Raw genomic sequence first — 21,003 nt, forward strand, 5'->3', positions numbered from 1 at the left:
GAAGTCGAGTGGTCGCAAGGTGAGGCTTTTCAATGAATCACGGCACTTCCTCAATACGCGGGTCAACGCCGGCGGCTCAAGGTGTCGACAAGGCGGGAATTGGGCCGCCATTTCGAGGGTGAAGTGTTCTAGTTTCGGGAACATCATCACCAAGGCCTCGAAAACTCCACAATGTAAAAGCTCGGAATTGAGGAGCTTTAGAGAAGTGACAGTGTCGCATCTCTTCTCTGCATACTTAAGAAACAAGTCTGCTTGTGTCCTCCAATAACCGGACAAGGTGAGACTCGTAAGTGCCGGAGGGAATCTTCTGACAAGGAGTGCTAATTCACGCGATATCTGCGGTTGGCTCAACTTGAGGCTTTGGAGTGGGATTGACGATATGTGGAATATGAGATGCGGCCAGAGTCGCGAAAAGGTATCGCCACCGAGTTCAAGCGTTCTAACGTTGGTGAGGAGAGTAAAGATCTCGCCAGCCATTCGTGTTTTGAGAAGCGGCATGTGATGGAGAATCAGGTGCCTGCAGTGTCGGCGCAAGTCCGGTCTGCTTTTCAACGTATTGAATAGGCAGATGACTGGATCGCCTATCGGGTAAAATCCATGCTCTATCTTAGCGCCTCCGAATTGCATGCTGCGATAGAGATATGGCGTGGCTGTGGCATAGAACCGTCTGCAGGCTAACGCTACTGCCCAGAAAGTGCCGTTCCAAGTACGGCCCCGCTCATGACAAGGAGGGTTGACGTCGACAAGCCAGTCAAAGATTTCGAGAAGAAGCTCCTTCGGTAGCTGAAGGATATAAGGTACTGCTGGGATTGTTTGATCATGCGTAGACACCATGACCGGCAGGATATATACTATTCGGCTGTACCGTAAACCGTATGTAAATATATATATATATCAGTCCGCGAGGCAATTAAGGGAAATATATATTTGAAATCGCAAGAGAAGAATTTATAAACGAGTCATTGCGAGTAGGGACATATATATATTCATATATATATGAATAGGGAAGAAAGCCCTCCGGGCGACATCTCCGTTTATATAGTATCGACAAACGTCACGACAACATCATTCTGTCGTTTAAAGCACGTACCGCTGGAGTCATCCCCTATGAATCACCAAGGCCGGTAAGGACGACCATGGAACCTTGTATGGGTATCATAGTGCAAAGGAACATGAAGCGAACAGCTTAAGTACGCCGTTCTATGGAATATTTCCGGAATCCCAGACGCAAGGGCAGTTTTCCGCGGGAGCAACAAGATACACATGCTCTGATCAGCGTTGAGCTCCGGGTAGCTACCGTCCCCAAAGCTGCTTCTTGGAGGTAATGCGCATCTCAATCAAGGTTGCGCCAGCAGCTCTGACTCATGAGAGTTTGTGATTATTCTTGAAGACAGCTTCATGACATCGGTAGAGAGAGGGTAGTCATTGTCACCGTGGTTGGAGGACCAAGGGTCAAGAATATGTAGCACTGAAACCCTGATTTCTTGGTTAGGATAACATGGAGAAAATCAAACATGCATTTTGTACTCTTTCCACTGCATTTGACTTGAAAGACCGTCGCCAGGCTCAAGTCTATCAAGGCTTATTGAATTTCAAGGACTAAGCGAATTTAATAAGGAGAAAAAAAAGAAATAAAATAAAATAAAAAAAAAGAACTCTCCAAAGGGGGTCCAAAGGGCCCATGATTCATGAAGCCACCCTTTAATATTGTATTAATTAGAAAGGATTGTGTTTGTTGAAAAGCATAGCAAAGCAAATCCTCATTATGGACAAAAGCCTGACGAACAAACACTATTGAACAGCATTATGTGCATACCTTTTATGTGAAATTAATGCTCCCATACCCTGTAAGTGCAATATGTACAGCGTAAATCGATAGACATAAACCAAGAGTAAATAGACATCACGGCATAGCGATATCTCCCTTTTTCCATTCAGAGAGAAGTCGTGGAAAGTACGAATCGGACATAATATCATCTTCTCGTTTAAGCAATCATCCCTGCAAGAGCGATCCCGAGTCCGGTCAGGATCTCGTAAAGAGGCGAAGTTCTGGTCGATGGCGGCGATGCCCCAGAGCTACCGTCCTGGAAAGCGGTGCAGTAGGCTTCCTGAAGACCGTAGCAGGCTTCGCGACTGAGACTAAGGCAAATCGACTGGGCGTCCGCGGTGGGTTCTACTCCCTGTACTGTCGTTCCGGCGCCGTCTGCACCGCTTATTGTCACTCCATTAACTCCGCCTAGGGAGCTGGCGCAAGCTTGGAACTGCGACACACAGCCGGAGTATGATTGCACGCATTCTGGCTGGTCTCTGAAGCTCGTGGGTATGTATACAAAGGGAAAAGGGGCATTAGGAACTGTGCTGCCGGTCAGGGATGGGGGATTTGTCGTCGTCGCGGTGCCTGGCTCTGGAAACATGAAGCCAGAAGATGTGGTTGCGGAGGACGATTCTAGGCATTGCTGTCAGCTACTTGATGTCAGAACCAAGGTGGGAAGCGAAGTAGGGCCTACGGGTTAGAATTCCGGTGCAGGCTGCGCCCGTCGGGCAGCATGCGATGTTGTTCGCATCATCGCGAGAACATATCGTGTCCCTTTGGCAGCAGGCGCCGGGTGCATCTAGGAACGCACATGAGTTGAAACCTGCTGGACAGCCGTTCTGGCGTTTAAGAAGTAAAAGAGCTTCGATGCCGTCGCGGGCGATGATATCGGAGCCGTCGATGACGGGCTGGTGGAACGGAGAGGTGCGGTCGTAGCCGGTCGCTTGGACGAGGATGGGGAGGAGCAACGAGAGTCCTGCTCGCATCCTTCACAAGAACCCGCAATGGGTTGCAAACCGAGACGGATTCGATCAAAGGCCGGGCTCTCTCGTGGTTATTATTTCTAGGGGTTATCTCAACTTCCCGTTAGTACGTGGCAATGGACTCATTCTGCGTATTTTGCAAAAAAAGAGCAACGGCGTGGTCTTCAGCCGGAACGTACATCGTGACAGGGAAAAAGCGTGTGGTTCGTGAGATCATCGAGAGAGGTCACGAGAAGGACCGAGTGCAAACGGCCTTGGACGATCGCCAGTGCAACCCGAACAGAGTCAAGCAGCGGTTGCAGGATCGAAATTGATCAAGTCCATCGCCAACAGAAAAGAAAAAAGAAAAAAGAAAAGGATCTCGCGACTGATGAACTGTCACTCGCTGAACAGATCCTGATTCCAAGAGCGCCGGGGATAGCCCGTCGTCATCGTCGTCGCCCAATGATGGCGCTCGGGCTGGCATCGCTGGGCATCTCCACTGCCCGGGCACGCTGTCTCACTGCCACGGCAACCGGAGCCATGTCAACAAACGACCTTTTTTTTTTTTTTTTTTCTGAAGCACACGGCGCTTGCAACAGCAACCTCAGCCGCTGCCCGAGCCATCATCCATGCTGTTTTGGTTCCGTCGTTTCAGACTTCGACTGAGCTGAAATCTTCAAGGCCCCAGCCTTTTCATCCGTTTGCACCACCAGGGAACGTCTCCTTGATTGCAGTACGGGACCATGTTAGCTCACCGATCCAAGCGACAGGCGAGATGGGCATGCGATTCACACTTTTTGGCGGTTGGAGCACGCTTCTGTCGCCCGGGTCTGCATTGGCCGGCTCATGGACCACCATCCGGTCTTGAATTTTATTACATACACATCAGCACCAATAATGATTCGCCAGGATTAGGGCGTCCGGGGAGCCTGCAACGGGCCCTGTTCTTCCCCCACATTATGATGTAGTCATCCGGCTTGAGCACGAAGACGGTGAATGCGTTTCAGTCAAAGTTGGATTCCTCCCACTGTCTCCTACAGACGACGTGTTTTCGAGTTTAGTCTGTTGTTTGTGCTGCACTGAGCCCCTTCACGATGGTGCCTGGTCAGGCTGCGAGTGATAGCGAGCCTGAGAGCTCCCCAAAGGGGATTCCCGTCGTCGACTTTGCCAACTGGAAGCGTGGCTCCTCGCGAGAGGAACGGATGAAGGTGGCCCAGGAAATTGTGTCGGCATGCAGAGACGTCGGCTTTGTGTACATTGTGAACCACGGAATGGCTCCTGAAAAAGTAGCTGAAGCATTCGCCTGGTCGGAGAAGTTTTTTAATCTCTCCTCAGATGAGAAACAAAAAGCTCCTCATCCAAGCGGTGCCTCGGTTCATCGCGGATATTCGAGTCCCGGGCTTGAAAAGGTTTCGCAGGCAATGAGCGACAAGGAGGACCCGGAGCTCGCAAAGAGACTGCGAGAGATAACTGACTACAAGGTGATCGCTGGATCCCATTTGTTTGGATGAATGCTAGGTTTGCAAAATGCCGTGGCAAAATGACTTACACGCCTCATCGATAGGAAAGTTACGATATAGGAAGCGATGGAAATCAGGATCAGCCGAATGTGTGGATTCCTGAAGAGATGCTGCCGGGATTCCGCAGTTTCATGACACAGTTCTACTGGGACTGTTTCGAAGTGACAAAAAATGTCCTGGGGGCAATCTCGATCGGAATTGGCCTGGAAGAAGAAGATTATCTGCTGAAGTTTCATTCAGGGCACAATAACCAACTTCGATTGCTGCACTACCCTCCTCTCCCAGCGGCGTTGCTGGAGGAGCAAAAGTATGCGCGTATGCCCTCGCATACTGATTGGAGTACGATCACGTTCCTATTTCAAGATGAGTGTGGCGGGTTAGAGGTTGAAGACATTCGCAATAAGGGTCGTTATATAGCTGCAACGCCAATCAAAGATGCGATAGTTATGAATGTCGGAGATCTTTTACAGAGATGGAGCAATGGTATTATCCATATATAACGCCATCCCTACTCTCATCGATCTCTTTTTCCCGTCGTCATGTGTCACTAACTTTTCTTAAGATTATCTCCGCTCAACTTTTCATCGGGTTACGTTACCACCTCTCTCTGACCGCTACGAGGGGTTCAATCGTATGGTTCGTGGACGTTACTCCATTCCCTACTTCACTGCTCCAGACCCTACGTCGGTTATCAAATGCCTTCCTTCGTGTGTGAGCGAGGACAAGCCTGCGAGCTATCTCCCAATCACCCAGCACGATTATAATCGCCTTCGCGCAACAACCCATTATGAAACTGCAGCTACCAATACTGGGAGTGGCGCTGCGTATTGATACTCGACAGCACAGACTCGAGAGTGACTGGGCTAACTCTGAGAAAGTCAAGCTTCATCCTTCAAGCGACGATTTGACCCGGACTAGGGAAACTGTTTCCGGTTCTTAAGTTTTCTTTGATGAAATATTTATTATGACTATGATGGGGCCTAGGAGTCTACATCTCTTTATGGGAGATATATCTGAAACTGGATCATCGATCACTTGATATTCAATATTGATGGACGCAGTTGGCCAACTTCCCTTGGCAAACTCCAGTACTTACTTTCTTTGCTCTCTACTCGTAACTATCGCTCATGAAATTTCGGTCATCCCATAACATTCCTGCGAGTGTCATTGAGCAGTAAGCGGTATTTGAGGGCTAAAACTTTGTTATTTAACTATAATTGTCATCATGACATCTATACAACAGTCAAATGTATTGTATGAGTCATGTTTCCACTTTCGAGTGCAGCTCTGTGGTTTAGCTTAGGGCTAGGGAGATGTGCCAGCAAATTGCGATACGCTTATTTCTTGATGCTCACAATCATGGTAGCTGGGACATATCTGGCGGCGGTTGGGCCATCGTGGTGTCCAAATAGGCAAGGCCAGTCACAGGGCTGAATCCTGCATCCTCTAAAAGACTTCCAAATGGAAACGACGTAAAAAGCGATGAAAAATCCTCGTTCTGGTGGCAAGGAAAGAAACTGGTACCTATCCCACTGCTCGCTGCATCGGCTAAATCTCGTTCCTGGGCAGCATGCCTAGTTCTACCAACGTGGTGTTCGGCCATTGAATCCGGAGAGAGCATCTGAGGTATCCTGCTTTCATCAATTGTTTGTTGGTAGTAACCTAGGTTACTGCCTGCGGCGTTGCTGGTCGCCTCTGCGGACGGCGGTTTCAAGATGCATTCGAAAAGACGTCGAGTCCACACCACAATCGGCCATAGCTCTTCAAATTTGCTCAGCACAGTCATCGACAAGTTGGCCCAATGTTCGGAGATCATTTTTATATAATCATCCCCTTTGCGGATATTTATAATGTGGATAACCAGTGAGGCGAAGATCCCAGAAACGCTGGGGAAAAATAAATTATCATGAGCACCCATGGACAAAGAAGCATGTGGTAAGATAGAGAGTAATGAGCAACTTACATGTGTCTAGGCGCGAGGTAGAGAGTTCCAGACGAGAGCAGGTCCTCGATTAGTCGGGTGGTTTTGGCTGCTGCGTTGAATGGCACTGTCCCTACACCAGTACTACCCGGACTTTCTGACGTTTGACGGCGAAATACAATTTGATAGTTGCTATCAAAGCCCGTTAGCAAGAGAACATTAATATTCAACCAGGTTTCTCCATACCAATGGGAAATCTGTAAGATGGAGCCCCAGAACCCATGGTCCATCGAGATCCGTGATGGCAGGTCCCGTAGTTCTGGTGGTAAAGTTAGATGCCAGTCCTCGTCGATGGGCTGTCCATGCGGTGAATTCCCAGATGCCATGAGTTTTTCAGTGAGACAGACATTGACTGCCAGGTTAGATAGTTAGCCAACTCTCCTAAAAAACATGTATAGCTTGCAACCCGGTTGCCAAATAAATATACCTTTCGAAATCAACTCTGCAAAATGGATTATAAACAGTCTACTCTCACGGCTTAAATTTGGAAAGATGTCTGTTCCGGTGACTTCTGTGTCACAAAAGTCTGTCTCATCTAAGGGTCCTACATCGAGAAAGGAGGAGCTGATATGAGGTGGTCGATTGAGGACTGTCGCCATATGAATATCTTGAACCTGCGATCGACTCTTAGTAAGAAGCCATCATGGTGTCCATACAAGGCGACCAACATACATAAAGCGTCCACCATATTCTCCGCCATAGTCTTCGATATCTTGGCTGTAGTGACGAATAAGATTTTCTGTCAAATGTCAGTCATCCACAAGGCCCATGGGGCAAGAAATGATAAAAAACGGGTGCAACGGACGATTGATGCATTCCTAAAGACTGAGCCAGCCCCGCTGCCACTCCCAGCCAGTGCCATGTATCCTTCTGCTCCAGCGGACTTCCCCACCAGTGCGATATGAGAAGAGTTGCCTGAATGGTAGAAATAGCGTCACACTCGTAATTTGCATCGTATAAAGCTTTTACCCGCCGATAAAATGTTAAGCAAGCAATATATCTGGAGGTGAACCCTGCTGCAGCGAGAGTGGACTCCGGGCAATGCATGACAGCCACTAGAAAAATGGCATTTAAGAGCAGTGGAGACGCCCTGCCTGCTCCATAAAGAGATGAAAAATCCAACAGGTCGAAGATAGGAAAAACAGGCTGTGAGTAGAGGAAAAATGTTTTGAGCAATGAATCGCTGGTCTCTTTCTGCGGCATCTGGAGTGCGCCTAAGCCCCTGAGATGCTCGCAGTCATCAGACCACGCCTGGTCTATTAGCTGCTTGCTTTGTTGATCCAGTCTCTCAAAGAAGAAGCGTTGCAGACATTCGCCCCAGAAACGGCCACGAGAAGATGGTCGGCTGGAGGTTTGGAACGGGTTGCCGACTTGGACCATGAAATAATTTATATTGGAAGAGTCTCCCATATACACAACTGGGTTGCTGCCGTTCTCCTGCCTACTCTGTTCACCATTTCCTCCGGAGCCATTGAAACTAGAGTGGTTGAGATCTCTTTGGAGAGTCCTTCCCGGACTGCTAGCTCCGTCCCAGGCATCCGGAGCTGCCTGGGAACTGCGACAGGAAGTACTTTGGCGAAGTGAATCAGCCGGCTGATGGCTATTACGTTCATTGGTCTGCGACGGGCGGGACCTTGAGATGCTGGTTGCGTTCGGGCGGTCTTTTTTGTGCTTTGGGTGTCTAAGTGAAAGGGGCCTATCAGTTTCTTCGTCTGGAGGAACGAGTCATCCTTGTCCGAAATTCCGGCCGCTTGGCTCTTCTACATTTCCCCAGCTTCTTTTTCTTCTTCTCATATGCAGAGGACGCCACCCAGCAAACAAAACGATGATATCAAGCAATAACGTGAGGATCCATACTTGCCGCGTCTCGATTGAATGGGCTCGCAGTGGTGACCGGCACTGCGACAGTTGGAGCACGCGGTGCTTTCGGTTCGGTCGCATCGCACACGCCGTGAGTTGCACAGCTTGCATGCAACCTTGACTCGTGCACCCGACACGGGCATGTTGATCAAGCGAACTTTGGCTGCCGATTAGGGCCGCATTCTGATGCCTGAATCTCCTCGTTAGCAGATCAATGAACAGTTTGAAGGACGACCGACCTTGAAACTACGACGACGAGCCGGCTATTCGGCTTCTAGCAATTTGGCCAGCCTTGGTTGAATGTCGAAACCCTAAAATCGCTGGCTCGCCCCAAAAAGGACCAACGACGACATCTTCCGCGACATCTTTCTGAAGCTAGCCTGGCATACCTTGGCTATTCAACTGTTCGCGCCACTGTCTTGAACTGTTCAGATGGTTTGGTTAACAGACTGTTGTTGAACGCACGGACTAAACAATGGAGACTCCAGGGTTATCCAAACCTGACCGCCTAAGTAGTCGCCGACTAGCTATTTTCAAGCCTCCTGTGGCATGCTCGACTCCGCACGCCATCACTAGCGTGTCCTATGGATGTAGCACATGGTCAGTTAGAGTTATTTGGCTTCAATTAGCCCTCAGGTGGAGACCGAACTTCTTGAGTCTCCAGGGTACGTGTTAGCGATTCGATCTTGCATCAGTGTGGGGGTTTGTCCAGTCCCAACGGCTCAGATCGAGTCTTTTATACAGAACACATGGAGCTATTATTTCGCTTTGATGCAGAGCACACCAAGGATTAACTGTACTCCTTTACTATCTGATATACCTGCTTGACAATTACTGGACCTTTTGCGTCTTACCAATGCATGATCAGATGGATATCATCATTCAGCTACCGTCTGGCACCATCTCCGCAGCTCAGAAGGAGAACCTAGTTCACGCTCGCGGCGTTCCATACGCACATGCCAAACGCTTTGAACCTCCTCAATCAATTGCGCCTTGGGAAGGAGTAGTTGATTACACTCGGCCATCCACAATATGCCCACAAGCTCCTTCGCGTCTTGATATGGTCACCGGGCCGTTGGCGAAAGGTAGGGCCATGGACGAAGACTGTACCCATTTAAGTATTGCAGCTCCGATCGGTGGACAGAACCTTCCTGTCATGGTGTTCTTCCATGGAGGTGCCTATCTCACAGGCGGCGGAGACCTTGACTGCTATCAAGGACTGGAGCTGGCGGCTCGCGGTGTCGTGGTCGTTAGTGTCACATATCGTCTAGGAATTTTCGGTTATCTACAAATCCCTGGAATTGCACCAGCAAATCTTGGATTGCTTGATCAGATTGAAGCGCTGAATTGGGTGAAAAACAATATCCTTAGCTTTGGTGGAGACCCCAGCAATGTGACACTTTTTGGAGAATCCGCGGGAGCAGATTCAATTTTCTGCTTGATGGCTGCGGAAGGCACTGAGGGCCTCTTTCATCGCGCGATACTGCAAAGCGCCCCCATCGGCCGACGATACGACAAGTCCGCGGAGAGCCTTACTCTGGCCCTCTCGAAGGTTGCAGAGGAGAAATTGCAAAGTTTAGCTGCTGGTTCTCCCTCGATAGAAGAGATGCTATCAATCCAGCTCCAGCTACTGATTACGGCGAAGAAACTTGGTTCACGCGGCATGCCGTTTGCGCCCTCGTTCGGACAACATCCTCTTCCCCAGATATCTGAACTTGACGATGTTATACGGAAGAGGGCCAAGGACATTCCAGTTCTGATTAGCTGTACAAAAGACGAAGGCACTCCGTTTGCGGCAATGAATGATCGTGCGGCTCGATTTTTTACGATTCCTCTCCTTGGCCGGTGTATTCGTTGGCTTGTAAGCTGGCTAATTACGAAGAAAGTTTTCCACTCGCCATCAAAGCACTTTCAAAAGCAGGTTCTCGCGGCTGGCGGAAAATGCTCGTCCTTCTACTTCCGATGGGCTCCTCCAAGCAGCCCCTGGGGAGCAGCGCATACAATTGACTTGCCTTTCTTGCTGGGGTCCTGGTCCTCTTGGGAAGATGCTCCTATGCTAGGTGGCTCGAAGAGCAGAGACGTTGTTGAGAGGGTCGGATCACATGTAAAGGATGTCTGGGTGGCCTTTTCCAAGGGCGTGGATTTGGGATCAAACACTTTGATTATTGACGAGAGTTTTCGTTCGGAACACTGCATTAAGGAGGAGAAATTGTAGGATATTATTCAGCATCAGAGACGAAATTTGAAATAGTTAGATACCTTTTCGAAAGAAAGCTAATAAGTGCCAACCCCATCAGACCAAGACAAAATCAACAGCTCGTTGTGGTAGTGTAAATGATCAGAGCTATATAGGGGCAAACAGATATGCATGGTAAAATTATAGTTAGGCATTGACTTAATTGCTAGCATGCCCGGTAGGGAAAATAGCCCAAAAGCTGCTAAAGAATGTAAGCATATAGACAAATAATTTTGAACTGAGATGGTTATAGTAAATTAACATCAGGAATACTTAGTGGGAAGACACCATAAATCATTTGGCCAAAGGATTAAAAGATTCTGATATGATTTCCAGTAGAGCTTTCGAGTAAATTGTAATAGGTTCACAAATGTCCTCTGTACTTGATCTCAAGCGCTCTTACGGGAGCATACACCAACAGAGCACCCACCACGGCAAATTCAAACCCCAAATCTCCAGCTTTCTTAGCGATAGGTCCAGTATACCAAGCAGACTGCATGCTTGGAACAATAAGCGCCCAGGGAATGAACGTTGCGGCCGCTGCAGCGATACCAGAAGGCAAAGCCCTGGCATCGTCCCAGATAGCGGGATCCATTGAAGCAGGGTTTGCCTTTCGGAAATAAAACCATTCAACCAGGTATATACAAGCGTTTGTTCCTGCCGTGTATCCACAGATGTGAAGGAAGGAGGCCATTGACTCTAAGAAGCTCGCCGAAGCCGCGATCGCAACACCGATCATCGCTCCAGTGGCAACTATTGCCCAGACGATTCGGGGAACTACCCGTAGAGGTGGCAAAATTGCGGGGACGTTGAAAGAGACGGTATAGAGATCCCGAGCACATGTCGTGACAACTGAGAACGCTAGAATGACAAGGATAAACTTGCCAAAACCACCAAGTCGCTCGATGAGAACATGGCCAATGACACCGCCAATACCGCCTAGCTTGTAGGCCTCAGCCCATGCCGGGATAACGGGTATAGCGCCTCCAATCGCAGCTCCGAGAAGCATCAATAGGGAGAAAGGGACAGCAAGGCCTGCGACGACATAGCACATTATAAGGATAGATGGAGCCTCTGGTGCCATATATGAAGCATAATCGCCAATGATGTTGACCCAAGTTAACATGTTAGCAGCTGCCAATGCCACCATACCCATATAAGGCGGAGCGCCTTGTGCCCTAGGTGGAGCCTGCTGGTATAGCTTGTCTCCTGATGTGCCTGTAAGAACGACGATAGCGAATAGGGTGGCAGTCCAGGCCCAGCGCGCGAAAAAATGCAGAACGCTATAGCCCATGAAACTAAGGAACAGCGATACCAACATCATAATGGTGATTGAGACGGCAATAGGGAGCCTCTCGGGATTGATAGATGTGAGAACCTGGGACCCTTGAACACAAGCAATAATTCCAAAACCAGCGCTTCCAAGAGTAACTAGAAGCGAGTTGAATCCGTTGAAGTACTTTCTGTTCACTAGTCAGGTTGAAGGTAAGAGAGAAGAGAGAAGGTTGCTAATTTATAGTGGACTGACCCAAAGGAATATCGTGCTTGGACCATTTGTCTCATGCCTGTCTTGGGAGCAATGGTGGCGATATAAGCAGATGGGATGATAAGCACAAACTGCAGGCAGATAATCATGGCCGCAGCATGTGAAAATGACAGCCCATACACAAGAGTGGGTGCAAGTCCAATACCAAGCCTAATGATAGTTAGATCAGCAGGTTTACACAAGTTTCTACTAATACAAGGAAGGGGATATCTCGTACGGCAACAAACTAATCATGGAAGCTGCCAAAATCGTGCATATATTGATGTAGCGACGATCGGTCCGCTTGTCTAAGGGAACGGGCTCGAGGCCTCGTAGCTCCACGCCGACACCGAGAAGCTTCTGCCACACTGCAAGGCCAATAGACGGTGGGCGAAAAGTGTCCTCAGTGTCGTCATCAACTTTGACGGACGCGGTATTCTCAACATGGCGCTCGACGCCCATTATCTTTTCTTCTGCGATGGGGGACATAACGGTTTGCGGGGACGATTGGGACAGGTGTCGCTATGACAGGAGAAGCTGTAATTTCAAAAGCAGACATTGGGGTAGATATAAAAGAAATAAAGGAAAGGTAGCCTTATAAAGGCATGAAAAGAGACTTGGAGGCTCAAGTGTCTAGCTACCCCATGAACCCCATCCCAAAATCTGGGGTAAATCTGAACCGTATATTCGGGACTCTGGGGTAGGACAGAGCTTGTGGTGCTCACCAAATGATCTCTGCGGATAGGAGCTGAGCTCGTCGACTCCAGGGTCTTCTTCCCCTCGAATGGGCTCCAACTTCCGTAAGCGAGCCTTTACCCGGGATTGGAAGCAAAGGGGCTGATCCCGACCCGAAAAATGCGTAATCCGATTGACCCGGAGCAGAGCTGGATAGCTCCCGGAACAATCATAGCTCTGATTTGACGGGAGTACTCCATGTACTGAACGCTATTCCGAGCCCAAGGAGCGCAAGACGGCGACTTGGTTCTTAGTCGCCGACTTATTTCCCAGTGCGGAATAATGACGGATCCGTAGACATACCTTTGGGCGTCCTGCTTTCCGGGAACATTGACCATGATAGCAGATTCCTCGAGTATATGTTGTGTTGCTTTAAATATGCAGGGGGTTTGTAACTCACTCTTTTTTGCATCAAGCTATCAAACGCTCACCTTTGTTTTGAACCCATCTTCGCAATGCTCTACACGAAAACCATCAACGGACAGCAATTGTCGTTTATCGACTATGGCATTCCTAGCGAGCGACCAGCCATTGTCGTCTTCTCGGGCTGGTGCCAGGACCATCGAGGCTGGGAAGAGCTTCTCCCGTATCTGATTTACGAGTATCGGGTGGTTTGTTTGAATTGGAGAGGGCATGGGCCCAACCGAGATCGTGTGGAAGACTTCGGTGTGGAGGAACAAGTAAAGGATTATTTGGCTCTGCTTGAAGAACTCGAAGTGGGAAAGTTCGTTGCTATCTCTCATTCCCACGGGGGCTGGGCTGCGATGCAAGTTGCCCAGACGTTGGGCAAAGAACGAGTCCCAGCGGTACTGCTTCTCGATCTTATTATGACAGAAGCTCCTCCGGAGTTTGTCGACACATTAAAAGCCATTCAAAATAAGGAAACATGGCGAGCGGCGCTGTTCGGTCTCATTGCTGCTTGGGAAGCAAACACCTCAAATCATAAATGGCGCGAATCAAGAATCAAGAATGCCGGCGGACATGGATTCGATATGTGGGCTCGAGGTTGCCGAGAGGTCGAGAGAGCATATGCGACTTGGGGCAGTCCGATGAAGCGCATGGAAGCGATGCCGGACCCTCCACTTCTTCGACATGTGTTCAGCCACCCTAAACAACCTGGTTATGTGGAATTACATGAACAATTTCAGGGAAAGCATGCCGAATGGTTCTCGTTTGTCAAACTCAGTGGCGAAACCCATTTTCCTGCCATTGAATTGCCGGAATCAGTGAGCATGACACTGAAGGATCTTGTCGGGAGAGTGTCTGCTCAGGAATGAAAGTGAACTTGACATCGGGGTATGTAACATAATTCACCGTTCAGGAATTCTAAGAAGTTTAAAGAAATCTGGTAGAAAGTATCGTATAGCCTACTTCCATCATTCCTTTTACCCTTGTCTTGAGTTTGCTCTTTCAACATCATGGTTGGAAAATAGGGTTCAGGAATTAAGGTGGCTCACCACTCAACGAGCCAAACCACTCAACGAGCCAAATTTTCGCACCATCAAATTTCTTCAACACTCAACTTCAATATGCAATAGTATGGTCAACAACAAAGCAATTAAGCTTGCAATTGAAGATCTTGAATTGCAAGAGACTCCAAATTACAGTGTGACTGTGAAAAAATATTCAGTCAGCTGAGAGACTCTGTGCTGGCAGCATCAAGGCCTACAAGTTGATTGCCATGAAGCAACCTCCAGACATAAGAAGAAGCTCACCAATATACAGAAGGATGAGCTCCTAGAGTATATAAACAAGCTCTGCAATTGTGGCCTTGCTTCTACATCTCAAATCCTTTGAAATGTTGTGCAAGAGATGACAGGAGAGAACATGGGAATCAACTGGGTGATATGATTTTGTGAGTGCTATAAGAACAAGATCAAGTCTGTTTATCTCAAGCTGCTTGACAAGAATAGACAGATAGCAGATAATTACTACTGCTTTCAGCACTTCTATAGTCTTGTACTTGAATGCTTTTTTTGCTTCTTTGCAAGTGCAGTTGTTAAATTTGACTAACTTGTTGTGCTGCTGCATTTAGTTGAGCAAGAAAATCAGCCAGTATAATATTACACTGGAAAATATATACAACTTTGATAAAAAGAAATTCCTTCTAGGCTCCTGTCATATCTTAAAGTGTCTTGTCTCTATTAAAGCTCTACAAGCTGATAAAAGTGTTGCAACTCAGGATGAAAGCTGGAAATTTCTCTTACTGCTCTGTTCAGTCTCTGCAGATGGGATTGCATTACCTCCAGCTCTTATTTATCAGAATGAATCCAGAGATCTTCAGAATATATAGCTAGATGATTTTGATGAAAGTGAATATACTTACTTTACAGCCTCAGTGAATGATTGGAGCAATAATGAATATGGCCTGGAGTGGTTGCAACAGATTTTTAATCTGTATACAAAGGCAAAAGCAGGTAGAGCAAGATGTCTGCTTCTACTAGATGGGCATTCTTCCCATATAAATATGAAATTTATTGAATATGCAAACTGTGAAAGGATTCTACTGTTGATTCTTTTACTGCACTCTACTTACTGTTTGCAGTCTCTTGATGTTGATGTTTTTGGGCCACTGGACAAGATGTATTCCAGTGAGCTGGAATCTCTACTATGCTGTGGACTGGGCTATATTTGAATGATAAAAAGGGATTTCTGGAGACTATTCAATGCAGTATGAAAGAAGACTTTGATGGGTGATAATATATGTGCTGGCTTTGCAAAGACTGGAATTTATTTCCTGGATCCCCAGTATTAACTAAGCTGATTTGAAACTGCTGATCAACAAGGCCCTGCATCACTAGTTGAGCCTTCTATCCCTATAAATATACAGGAGCTTTGTCAAGAGGTTAAGAGTATTTGTCTTTAGTACAGCTTAAATTTGCAGAGTATTGAATGGGTTATCAAAGCCAGTGAGCAATTTGCAATATGAAATGAACTGCTAGAGCATGAAAATTAGGCTCTAAAATCAACTATTGTGATGGAGAAACAGTGCTGCAAGTGAGACAAGCCCCTAGGCCTACTTGATTGTGATAAGCTGAGCCAGATCCAGTTCTGGAGTCCTACAAAAGTTCTGCAGGCTCAGAAATGCCAGAATGAAATAGAGGCTGAGAAAGCTCACAAAATTACTTAAATACAAGAGGCAAAGCTTCAATAGGAGCTCCAAAGAGAGCAGGCAGCTAGAGAGACTGAAGAAAAATGGATTGAATGAGAGACTGTCTGTATGAAGACCTGTGAGCAATGAGAGGCTGAAAAGCTTGAATGTGCTATACAATAAGAGGTCCAGTGTATTGCCTGTGAGGAGAAAAAGACTTTACAACAAGCAGAGAAGGAGAGACAGGCTGTTGAATGTGCTAGTAAACACTGGCAGTCAGAGCTTCAAGTACTGGCTTCAAAGTGCTGTTGGCACAGTCTTCTTATGAAAGAACCTCATTGTGGCAAGCCTATATAATCTTCCCAAAGCAGTAGTAAGAGCTCTACAAGCCTCTCTAACAAGTCTTTATGCTCTCTAGCTGAGAAATCTACTGCTGACATTTCTTTACAATCTTTCCTATCCACCCCCTGTATCTCTTGCTCTGGCTGCAATATCAGGCTGTCCACATGTTTATTTTTATAGCCACACTAATTTCTATGCTTCAAAGAACACACTCATTTAATATTTAATAGCTAGTTTAATAATAATAATTTGTTGTTGAGATAATTAATAAATTTGTAGCGTGGAGCATTGAAAGGAATTTGGCTCGTCGAGTGGTTTGGCTCGTTGAGTGGTGAGCCACCTTAATGCAATGCAAGACTTTTACCCCACCAAAGTGTCGCCTTCCCGTGATCCTTCATCTGGGATATCACATTGACACCCGATTCATGAAGCTGATGAAATTGTGCTTCAAAAGTATTAGAATATGAGGAAGCAGAGCATGAAAGGCTGTATTATTGATATCATTGAAGCAGTTTCAGCGAGGTAGGTTGAAGGACGTTTACTCCGTACACAGAGGAGATTAGTCAACTAGCGCGGTCTGGTGGAACCAAACTTGGACTGGCCTATCAGCAAGCTAGTAAGTTCGTCATATATGATTAACTAAGCACACTAGACCTAACTAACTACGCTAAATTGTAAGGGATATCGAACGGCGTTTTTGCCTAGGTGGCCTATTATAAATCATGCCAGTATCAACTGCGGTTTATAAGTAGAGGAAGCTGGAGCATACATGGGCAGACTATGAAAACACAACCTGCATCAGGAGAAGCTTCCACCGAAAGGATAGATTGGCCTATCATATATCTATATAGTCCCCGAGAACAAATTCATAAGCCTTGGTAGGCTTATATGCGAACATAAGGTAAAGGGAAGACAGCCAATTCTGTCAGAACCGAAAGTACAGTCATGATGTCCTCAAAATTTCAAAGCACACGAACAACGGTATGGCTCTTGTCGGTCTCTGAATCCCAAAGTTGTGAGCCTGCACCAATGGGGTCATCGGGATCTTCAGCAAGAACCAGGTGAGTAGCGCCATCTTCAGTTTCCACTTGCTTCAGATCTGCGGGCGCCTCGTTGCCTTCGTTCATGGTGAAGCCTGAAGCATCATTCAAGGCTCTGGGCCTGTTGCCCACGAACTTGCGGTTGGAATTGAGGTAAAACTGTCCTCCGTCATTCTTGCAGGTACGTCGCGCACAATAGCGTCTTTAAATGGCTGGTTAGCCCGTCTTTTACCCACGTGCTTCAAGTAGAATAGTGACGGGTTGAGTGGTTAAACGCTTACGCTTTTCCGTAGTTTCTGATAGTGATGCCGTATCTTTCGCCAGGCTTCAGCTTTCTGTAGAATCCACGGAGCTGGCCACCCTCGCCTGAGCATCATTAAGTGTCATCATTAGCTTCACTGGAAAATGGTTGCGGCTTCAGGGCGAGAAAGGAATTGGTCGTACTGCTATTCTCGTGCGGGTTAACACATCTCAACTGCGCACCCTTTCCACCTTCCTTCGTACTGGCAAAGGGGAACTCATCGCATGACCGGCCGAACTTCTTGAAGGGGAGTCTGCTTTTTCTTCCGCACGGGTTCTTACTGCACCCCGATGCAACTCGACGCTTTCTGGCATTACTCTTGTTAGGGTCGTAGGTAAAGCTCCTTTTTGCTCCTGATCGGCATTTGGCGTAGTAACAGTAGTTGTTGCACGTCCCGACGGAGTTCCCACAGTTCCAGGTAAAGGTCTTTGCGCTAACACTGAGGAAAAAGAAGAACAGGAGGAAGAGGGCAGAAAGCCGAGAGAGACCTGCGGTAGAAGACATTGGGGATAGAGAGAGCAAACCAAATGCTGGTGAGGGATTTGCAGATGCTGACAGGACTGGGCTGGTCTGATACTGCTGTAAATGGTATCCAGCAAGGAGGCATGATGGTATCTTTTATATCTGGGTATTCTACTCTCATGCTACCGACAGACATCCAGCACCAGGTGCCGGTGTTGCGGTCGGATAGCCAGAGTAACAAGCTCGCCGATCCCATATCAGCTGCGGCTGACAAAAAGAGGCTGTATGGAAGAGGATGAAGGAAGCAGTTCGGATCCTGTCGTGTTGCGTTGTGCGAAGGCAGGCCGGTTGGTGACAGGAAGATAGGCCTGACCTGATGGAGTGTGGATGGAACATTGAAATACCAGCTGGAATAGCAGAGCTCCTGTGTACCTCCAGAAGTACTCCGGTACTCTCAACTTTGTGAGTTTGTATTCGCGGAGGAGAAAAGGCTGCCCCATGACTTGTTATGATCGCCTTCAGGCTTCTTTGCTTCTTCTCTCCACTCCCCTGTCTTCCTCTCCCACTTCGTCTCAATTTTATCTTGTTCATCTCTTTAGAGAGTCCCAATAAAGAGACCAGGAAATAAGAATCATTAAAAAGGAAAAGAAAAGAAAAAAATTCCTCACAGAATCGAAGATGGTTGAACTGATCCCCATTATCTGCACTTATGATGTTGAGCCTTCGGTACTTAGAAGATCCCTTGCCTGCTGCAGAGGGAGACCAAAGGTATACTAATGCGCTTCACAGGTGCTTTCTAGCATCGTAGAGACGGCTTACACCAAGAGCGAAGATACATCTGAAGCCCTTCTGGTGTTGTCGGATACCTCCCGCCCCGCAATCCAACGTTACACGGTCGACGACTTTACCCGCCCACCTGTTGACCAGTCATTCAAGTCTCCCTTTATCGGTTGGAGTCTCGAAAGGATCGCCAAATTCCTGAAGGATAACGCAGATGATACAGCTGTTGGCTGTTACTACTTTCTTGTTGCCGACGAACGGACCAGCGCGGACAACAGTCTTCTCTTTGTAGACACTCTGTTCAATGAAAGTGAGGACGAAGGTGACGATGAAGACAAAGCACCAGATGAGCCCTTGACGGTGCGACTTGCCCCTGAGTTTGTGAACTCGTACACGGTTGCTATCGCCATAGGTTCTATGGGCACGAACGAGCTGGTGGACGAGACAGACGAGGATGGAGTGTATCGTGGCGGAGCCTCAGACGTTGAAGATGAAGGTGAGGGCTTTGAAGAGTCTGACGCCGAAGAGGATGGCTCAGACCAGGGCACACCCTGAAGGTTTCGAATAAAGAATGTTGCGTTTCCACCTGAATTTCGGCTTGATGATGGACTATGAGGCTAAGGCATGCCGGGTCATGAAGTCTCTCGCCAAGTTAACTAACTAGTTACTTAGTTACTCTGTAGTTAATGAGCTTAGTTCACCCTGACATCAAGAGCCCTCCGTACTTTTTGCTGATATCACTGAGCATCATAAAAAACGATTCTATCTCCTACTTGAACTCCAAAGGCGCTGTACATACAAAACTTCCAGGGGTAGGTAACCATGTAACTTAACTCCCAACAAAGAGGACTATGTACAAGCCAAGCGACATCATTGTCACAGATTGTTAATATCAGAGAAAATATGCTGCTGTCTTACGAAATCGACATGTCCCCCTCAGGTATCAAAACCGACGCGGTTAACACCGACCTCCAAGTAGCCGGGTGTTCTAACCTTTTGAGCGTGTTTGTACGCCGCCGGCCTCAAAGGTGCTCAAAGGTGTCTCTCCCGGCAAAGCGGATTGATTCTCAATGGGAAATCCACGTTTCTCCGCGGACAACGAGCAAACCGCTAGATATTTGATCTACTCTCTTCGAAAATCATATCCGTTTTAAATACATGCCGTGCTCGAGTAGCTCCCCGTTCCCACCTCAAAATGAGGACTGATCGGGTGGTCAACAAGGATGCATGCAGCAGATGTCTCAGCAGCAAAAAGAGTGGGGTGTGGTAAAATTGTGTTTTCTGGAAACATTCTGTGTGATGGAGTAGAAGACCGCGACTTGGAGGAGAGCCTGAGTGATTGCAACAGAAATCTACGTATATTCGACCCATATATTGACCCCGAACTGCTCCAGTCCAACCTGCAGATACGAGACAAAAGGACACCCTCCTGCATGTTCGAGATACCTCTGCAATTGACAACTTCACCCGACAGCCATCAACCTTGGAAATTTGACAGTTAGCCTCGCACGAAGAGAATACAGCAACGATCCCGAGCGAGACGGGCGTGTGGGAGTTGGGGCCGGAAAACCCCGGCTGGGATTGCTTTGAATCCCATTTGTTGGCTTGTCTGTCAGAAGACGGGGCTGAATGCTTATCGTTGCTAGATGTATTCGACGAGATTCTGTCGTAGCGGGCGTGCGATCGACGCACCCGTCGGGCGGTTTAGATTGACTTATAGGTCGAATCGGCGAACACGACTCACATCAATCAAAATCTATCCTGAGCAGGTGTCCGGATATTTTCCGGTTCTATCATATGACCCTCTATCCGGACAATCCGAAAAGCTCCCGCTGTCACGCATTGAGCTCAATATCAAACGAGAATATGAAGTCGACCAGTGATTACAGTGAGCCGACGTACTATACCAAATGAGTTAGATGCAATGCAAATCCCGCTATTTTCCACTTTCGGAGGAGCACGTACTTACGGCCAGAGTTTCCCAAATTGGCCCCAGCGATACCTGCGATCTTGGATTAATGGATTCGATACGAGGGAGCGCCAAACAGCAACGTAACAACAGAATTACTGTCAATTAAGGGTAAATTTAGCCCCGGAGGCGGTGTATAGTTATATTTCTAACATTTGCAGCAGTGGATTTTGCCTGGGATGTCCGGATGTCTCGTGTAATTTGACGAGGCCATCCACGGAGGGACGGTAGTGGGACGTCGCTTTGAGCACGCGACGGACTTGCGCACAGAAGAGATTTTGCCCTTCCCTTGCGTGATGCTTCAGGAAATGTTCACAGCAATAGAAGCTGTTTTTTCTGACGAGGTGCGAAATAATATCTTAGATGGGATTCTTGTTCTAAAG

At 47.6% G+C, this 21,003-nt stretch overlaps 8 protein-coding genes across 8 annotated transcripts; 4 read left to right on the top strand and 4 right to left on the bottom strand.

Annotated features, from left to right (window-relative positions):
- Window positions 1–1,463: 1,463 nt before the first annotated feature.
- On the bottom strand, window positions 1,464–3,182 carry CIMG_07057 (uncharacterized protein). Its single transcript, XM_001243160.2, has 3 exons — window positions 2,976–3,182; window positions 2,508–2,876; window positions 1,464–2,446 (listed from the first exon to the last, which is right to left on the bottom strand). The coding sequence occupies exons 2-3, from the start codon at window positions 2,797–2,799 to the stop codon at window positions 1,986–1,988; spliced, it is 753 nt and encodes a 250-aa protein (XP_001243161.1). The 5' UTR covers window positions 2,800–2,876; window positions 2,976–3,182; the 3' UTR covers window positions 1,464–1,985.
- Window positions 3,183–3,769: 587 nt separating this feature from the next.
- On the top strand, window positions 3,770–6,181 carry CIMG_07058 (uncharacterized protein). The gene is made up of 3 exons (XM_001243161.2): window positions 3,770–4,259; window positions 4,343–4,781; window positions 4,861–6,181. Exons 1-3 carry the CDS (start codon window positions 3,873–3,875, stop codon window positions 5,127–5,129), a joined length of 1,095 nt encoding a protein of 364 aa, XP_001243162.1. The 5' UTR covers window positions 3,770–3,872; the 3' UTR covers window positions 5,130–6,181.
- On the bottom strand, window positions 4,815–8,282 carry CIMG_07059 (transcription factor; the record flags this gene model as incomplete). Its single annotated transcript, XM_001243162.2, has 7 exons — window positions 4,815–6,184; window positions 6,262–6,411; window positions 6,466–6,631; window positions 6,707–6,893; window positions 6,952–7,018; window positions 7,085–7,960; window positions 8,137–8,282. The coding sequence occupies 7 exons, from the start codon at window positions 8,280–8,282 to the stop codon at window positions 5,656–5,658; spliced, it is 2,121 nt and encodes a 706-aa protein (XP_001243163.2). The 3' UTR covers window positions 4,815–5,655.
- A 566-nt stretch (window positions 8,283–8,848) lies between these two features.
- CIMG_07060 (para-nitrobenzyl esterase) lies at window positions 8,849–10,412 on the top strand. The gene has a single exon (XM_001243163.2). The coding sequence runs from the start codon at window positions 8,996–8,998 to the stop codon at window positions 10,352–10,354; it is 1,359 nt and encodes a 452-aa protein (XP_001243164.2). The 5' UTR covers window positions 8,849–8,995; the 3' UTR covers window positions 10,355–10,412.
- Window positions 10,413–10,739: 327 nt separating this feature from the next.
- Window positions 10,740–13,015, bottom strand: CIMG_07061 (NCS1 nucleoside transporter; the record flags this gene model as incomplete). Its single annotated transcript, XM_001243164.2, has 4 exons — window positions 12,939–13,015; window positions 12,139–12,845; window positions 11,904–12,071; window positions 10,740–11,838 (listed from the first exon to the last, which is right to left on the bottom strand). The coding sequence occupies exons 2-4, from the start codon at window positions 12,387–12,389 to the stop codon at window positions 10,740–10,742; spliced, it is 1,518 nt and encodes a 505-aa protein (XP_001243165.2). The 5' UTR covers window positions 12,390–12,845; window positions 12,939–13,015.
- CIMG_07062 (dioxygenase) lies at window positions 12,986–14,014 on the top strand. The gene has a single exon (XM_001243165.2). It carries the CDS (start codon window positions 13,091–13,093, stop codon window positions 13,910–13,912), a length of 822 nt encoding a protein of 273 aa, XP_001243166.1. The 5' UTR covers window positions 12,986–13,090; the 3' UTR covers window positions 13,913–14,014.
- A 3,016-nt stretch (window positions 14,015–17,030) lies between these two features.
- On the bottom strand, window positions 17,031–17,913 carry CIMG_07064 (uncharacterized protein; the record flags this gene model as incomplete). The annotated part of the gene is made up of 3 exons (XM_001243167.2): window positions 17,031–17,310; window positions 17,390–17,474; window positions 17,553–17,913. 3 exons carry the CDS (start codon window positions 17,911–17,913, stop codon window positions 17,031–17,033), a joined length of 726 nt encoding a protein of 241 aa, XP_001243168.2.
- Window positions 17,914–18,549: 636 nt separating this feature from the next.
- CIMG_07065 (uncharacterized protein) lies at window positions 18,550–19,206 on the top strand (the record flags this gene model as incomplete). The annotated part of the gene is made up of 2 exons (XM_001243168.2): window positions 18,550–18,639; window positions 18,661–19,206. The coding sequence occupies 2 exons, from the start codon at window positions 18,550–18,552 to the stop codon at window positions 19,204–19,206; spliced, it is 636 nt and encodes a 211-aa protein (XP_001243169.2).
- Between the last annotated feature and the right edge of the window lie 1,797 nt (window positions 19,207–21,003).

This window comes from Coccidioides immitis (assembly GCF_000149335.2).
Source record: "Coccidioides immitis RS genomic scaffold supercont3.2, whole genome shotgun sequence".
Taxonomy (NCBI): domain Eukaryota; kingdom Fungi; phylum Ascomycota; class Eurotiomycetes; order Onygenales; family Onygenaceae; genus Coccidioides; species Coccidioides immitis.

Coding starts and splice junctions, on each gene's coding strand:
- CIMG_07062 (XM_001243165.2), top strand. CDS start 13,091: ATGCTCTACACGAAAACCATCAACGGACAGCAATTGTCGTTTATCGAC.
- CIMG_07058 (XM_001243161.2), top strand. CDS start 3,873: ATGGTGCCTGGTCAGGCTGCGAGTGATAGCGAGCCTGAGAGCTCCCCA. Junction 4,260..4,342: donor GAGAGATAACTGACTACAAG/GTGATCGCTGGA, acceptor CCTCATCGATAG/GAAAGTTACGATATAGGAAG. Junction 4,782..4,860: donor TTTACAGAGATGGAGCAATG/GTATTATCCATA, acceptor ACTTTTCTTAAG/ATTATCTCCGCTCAACTTTT.
- CIMG_07057 (XM_001243160.2), bottom strand. CDS start 2,799: ATGCGAGCAGGACTCTCGTTGCTCCTCCCCATCCTCGTCCAAGCGACC. Junction 2,447..2,507: donor CTGCACCGGAATTCTAACCC/GTAGGCCCTACT, acceptor AGCAATGCCTAG/AATCGTCCTCCGCAACCACA.
- CIMG_07060 (XM_001243163.2), top strand. CDS start 8,996: ATGCATGATCAGATGGATATCATCATTCAGCTACCGTCTGGCACCATC.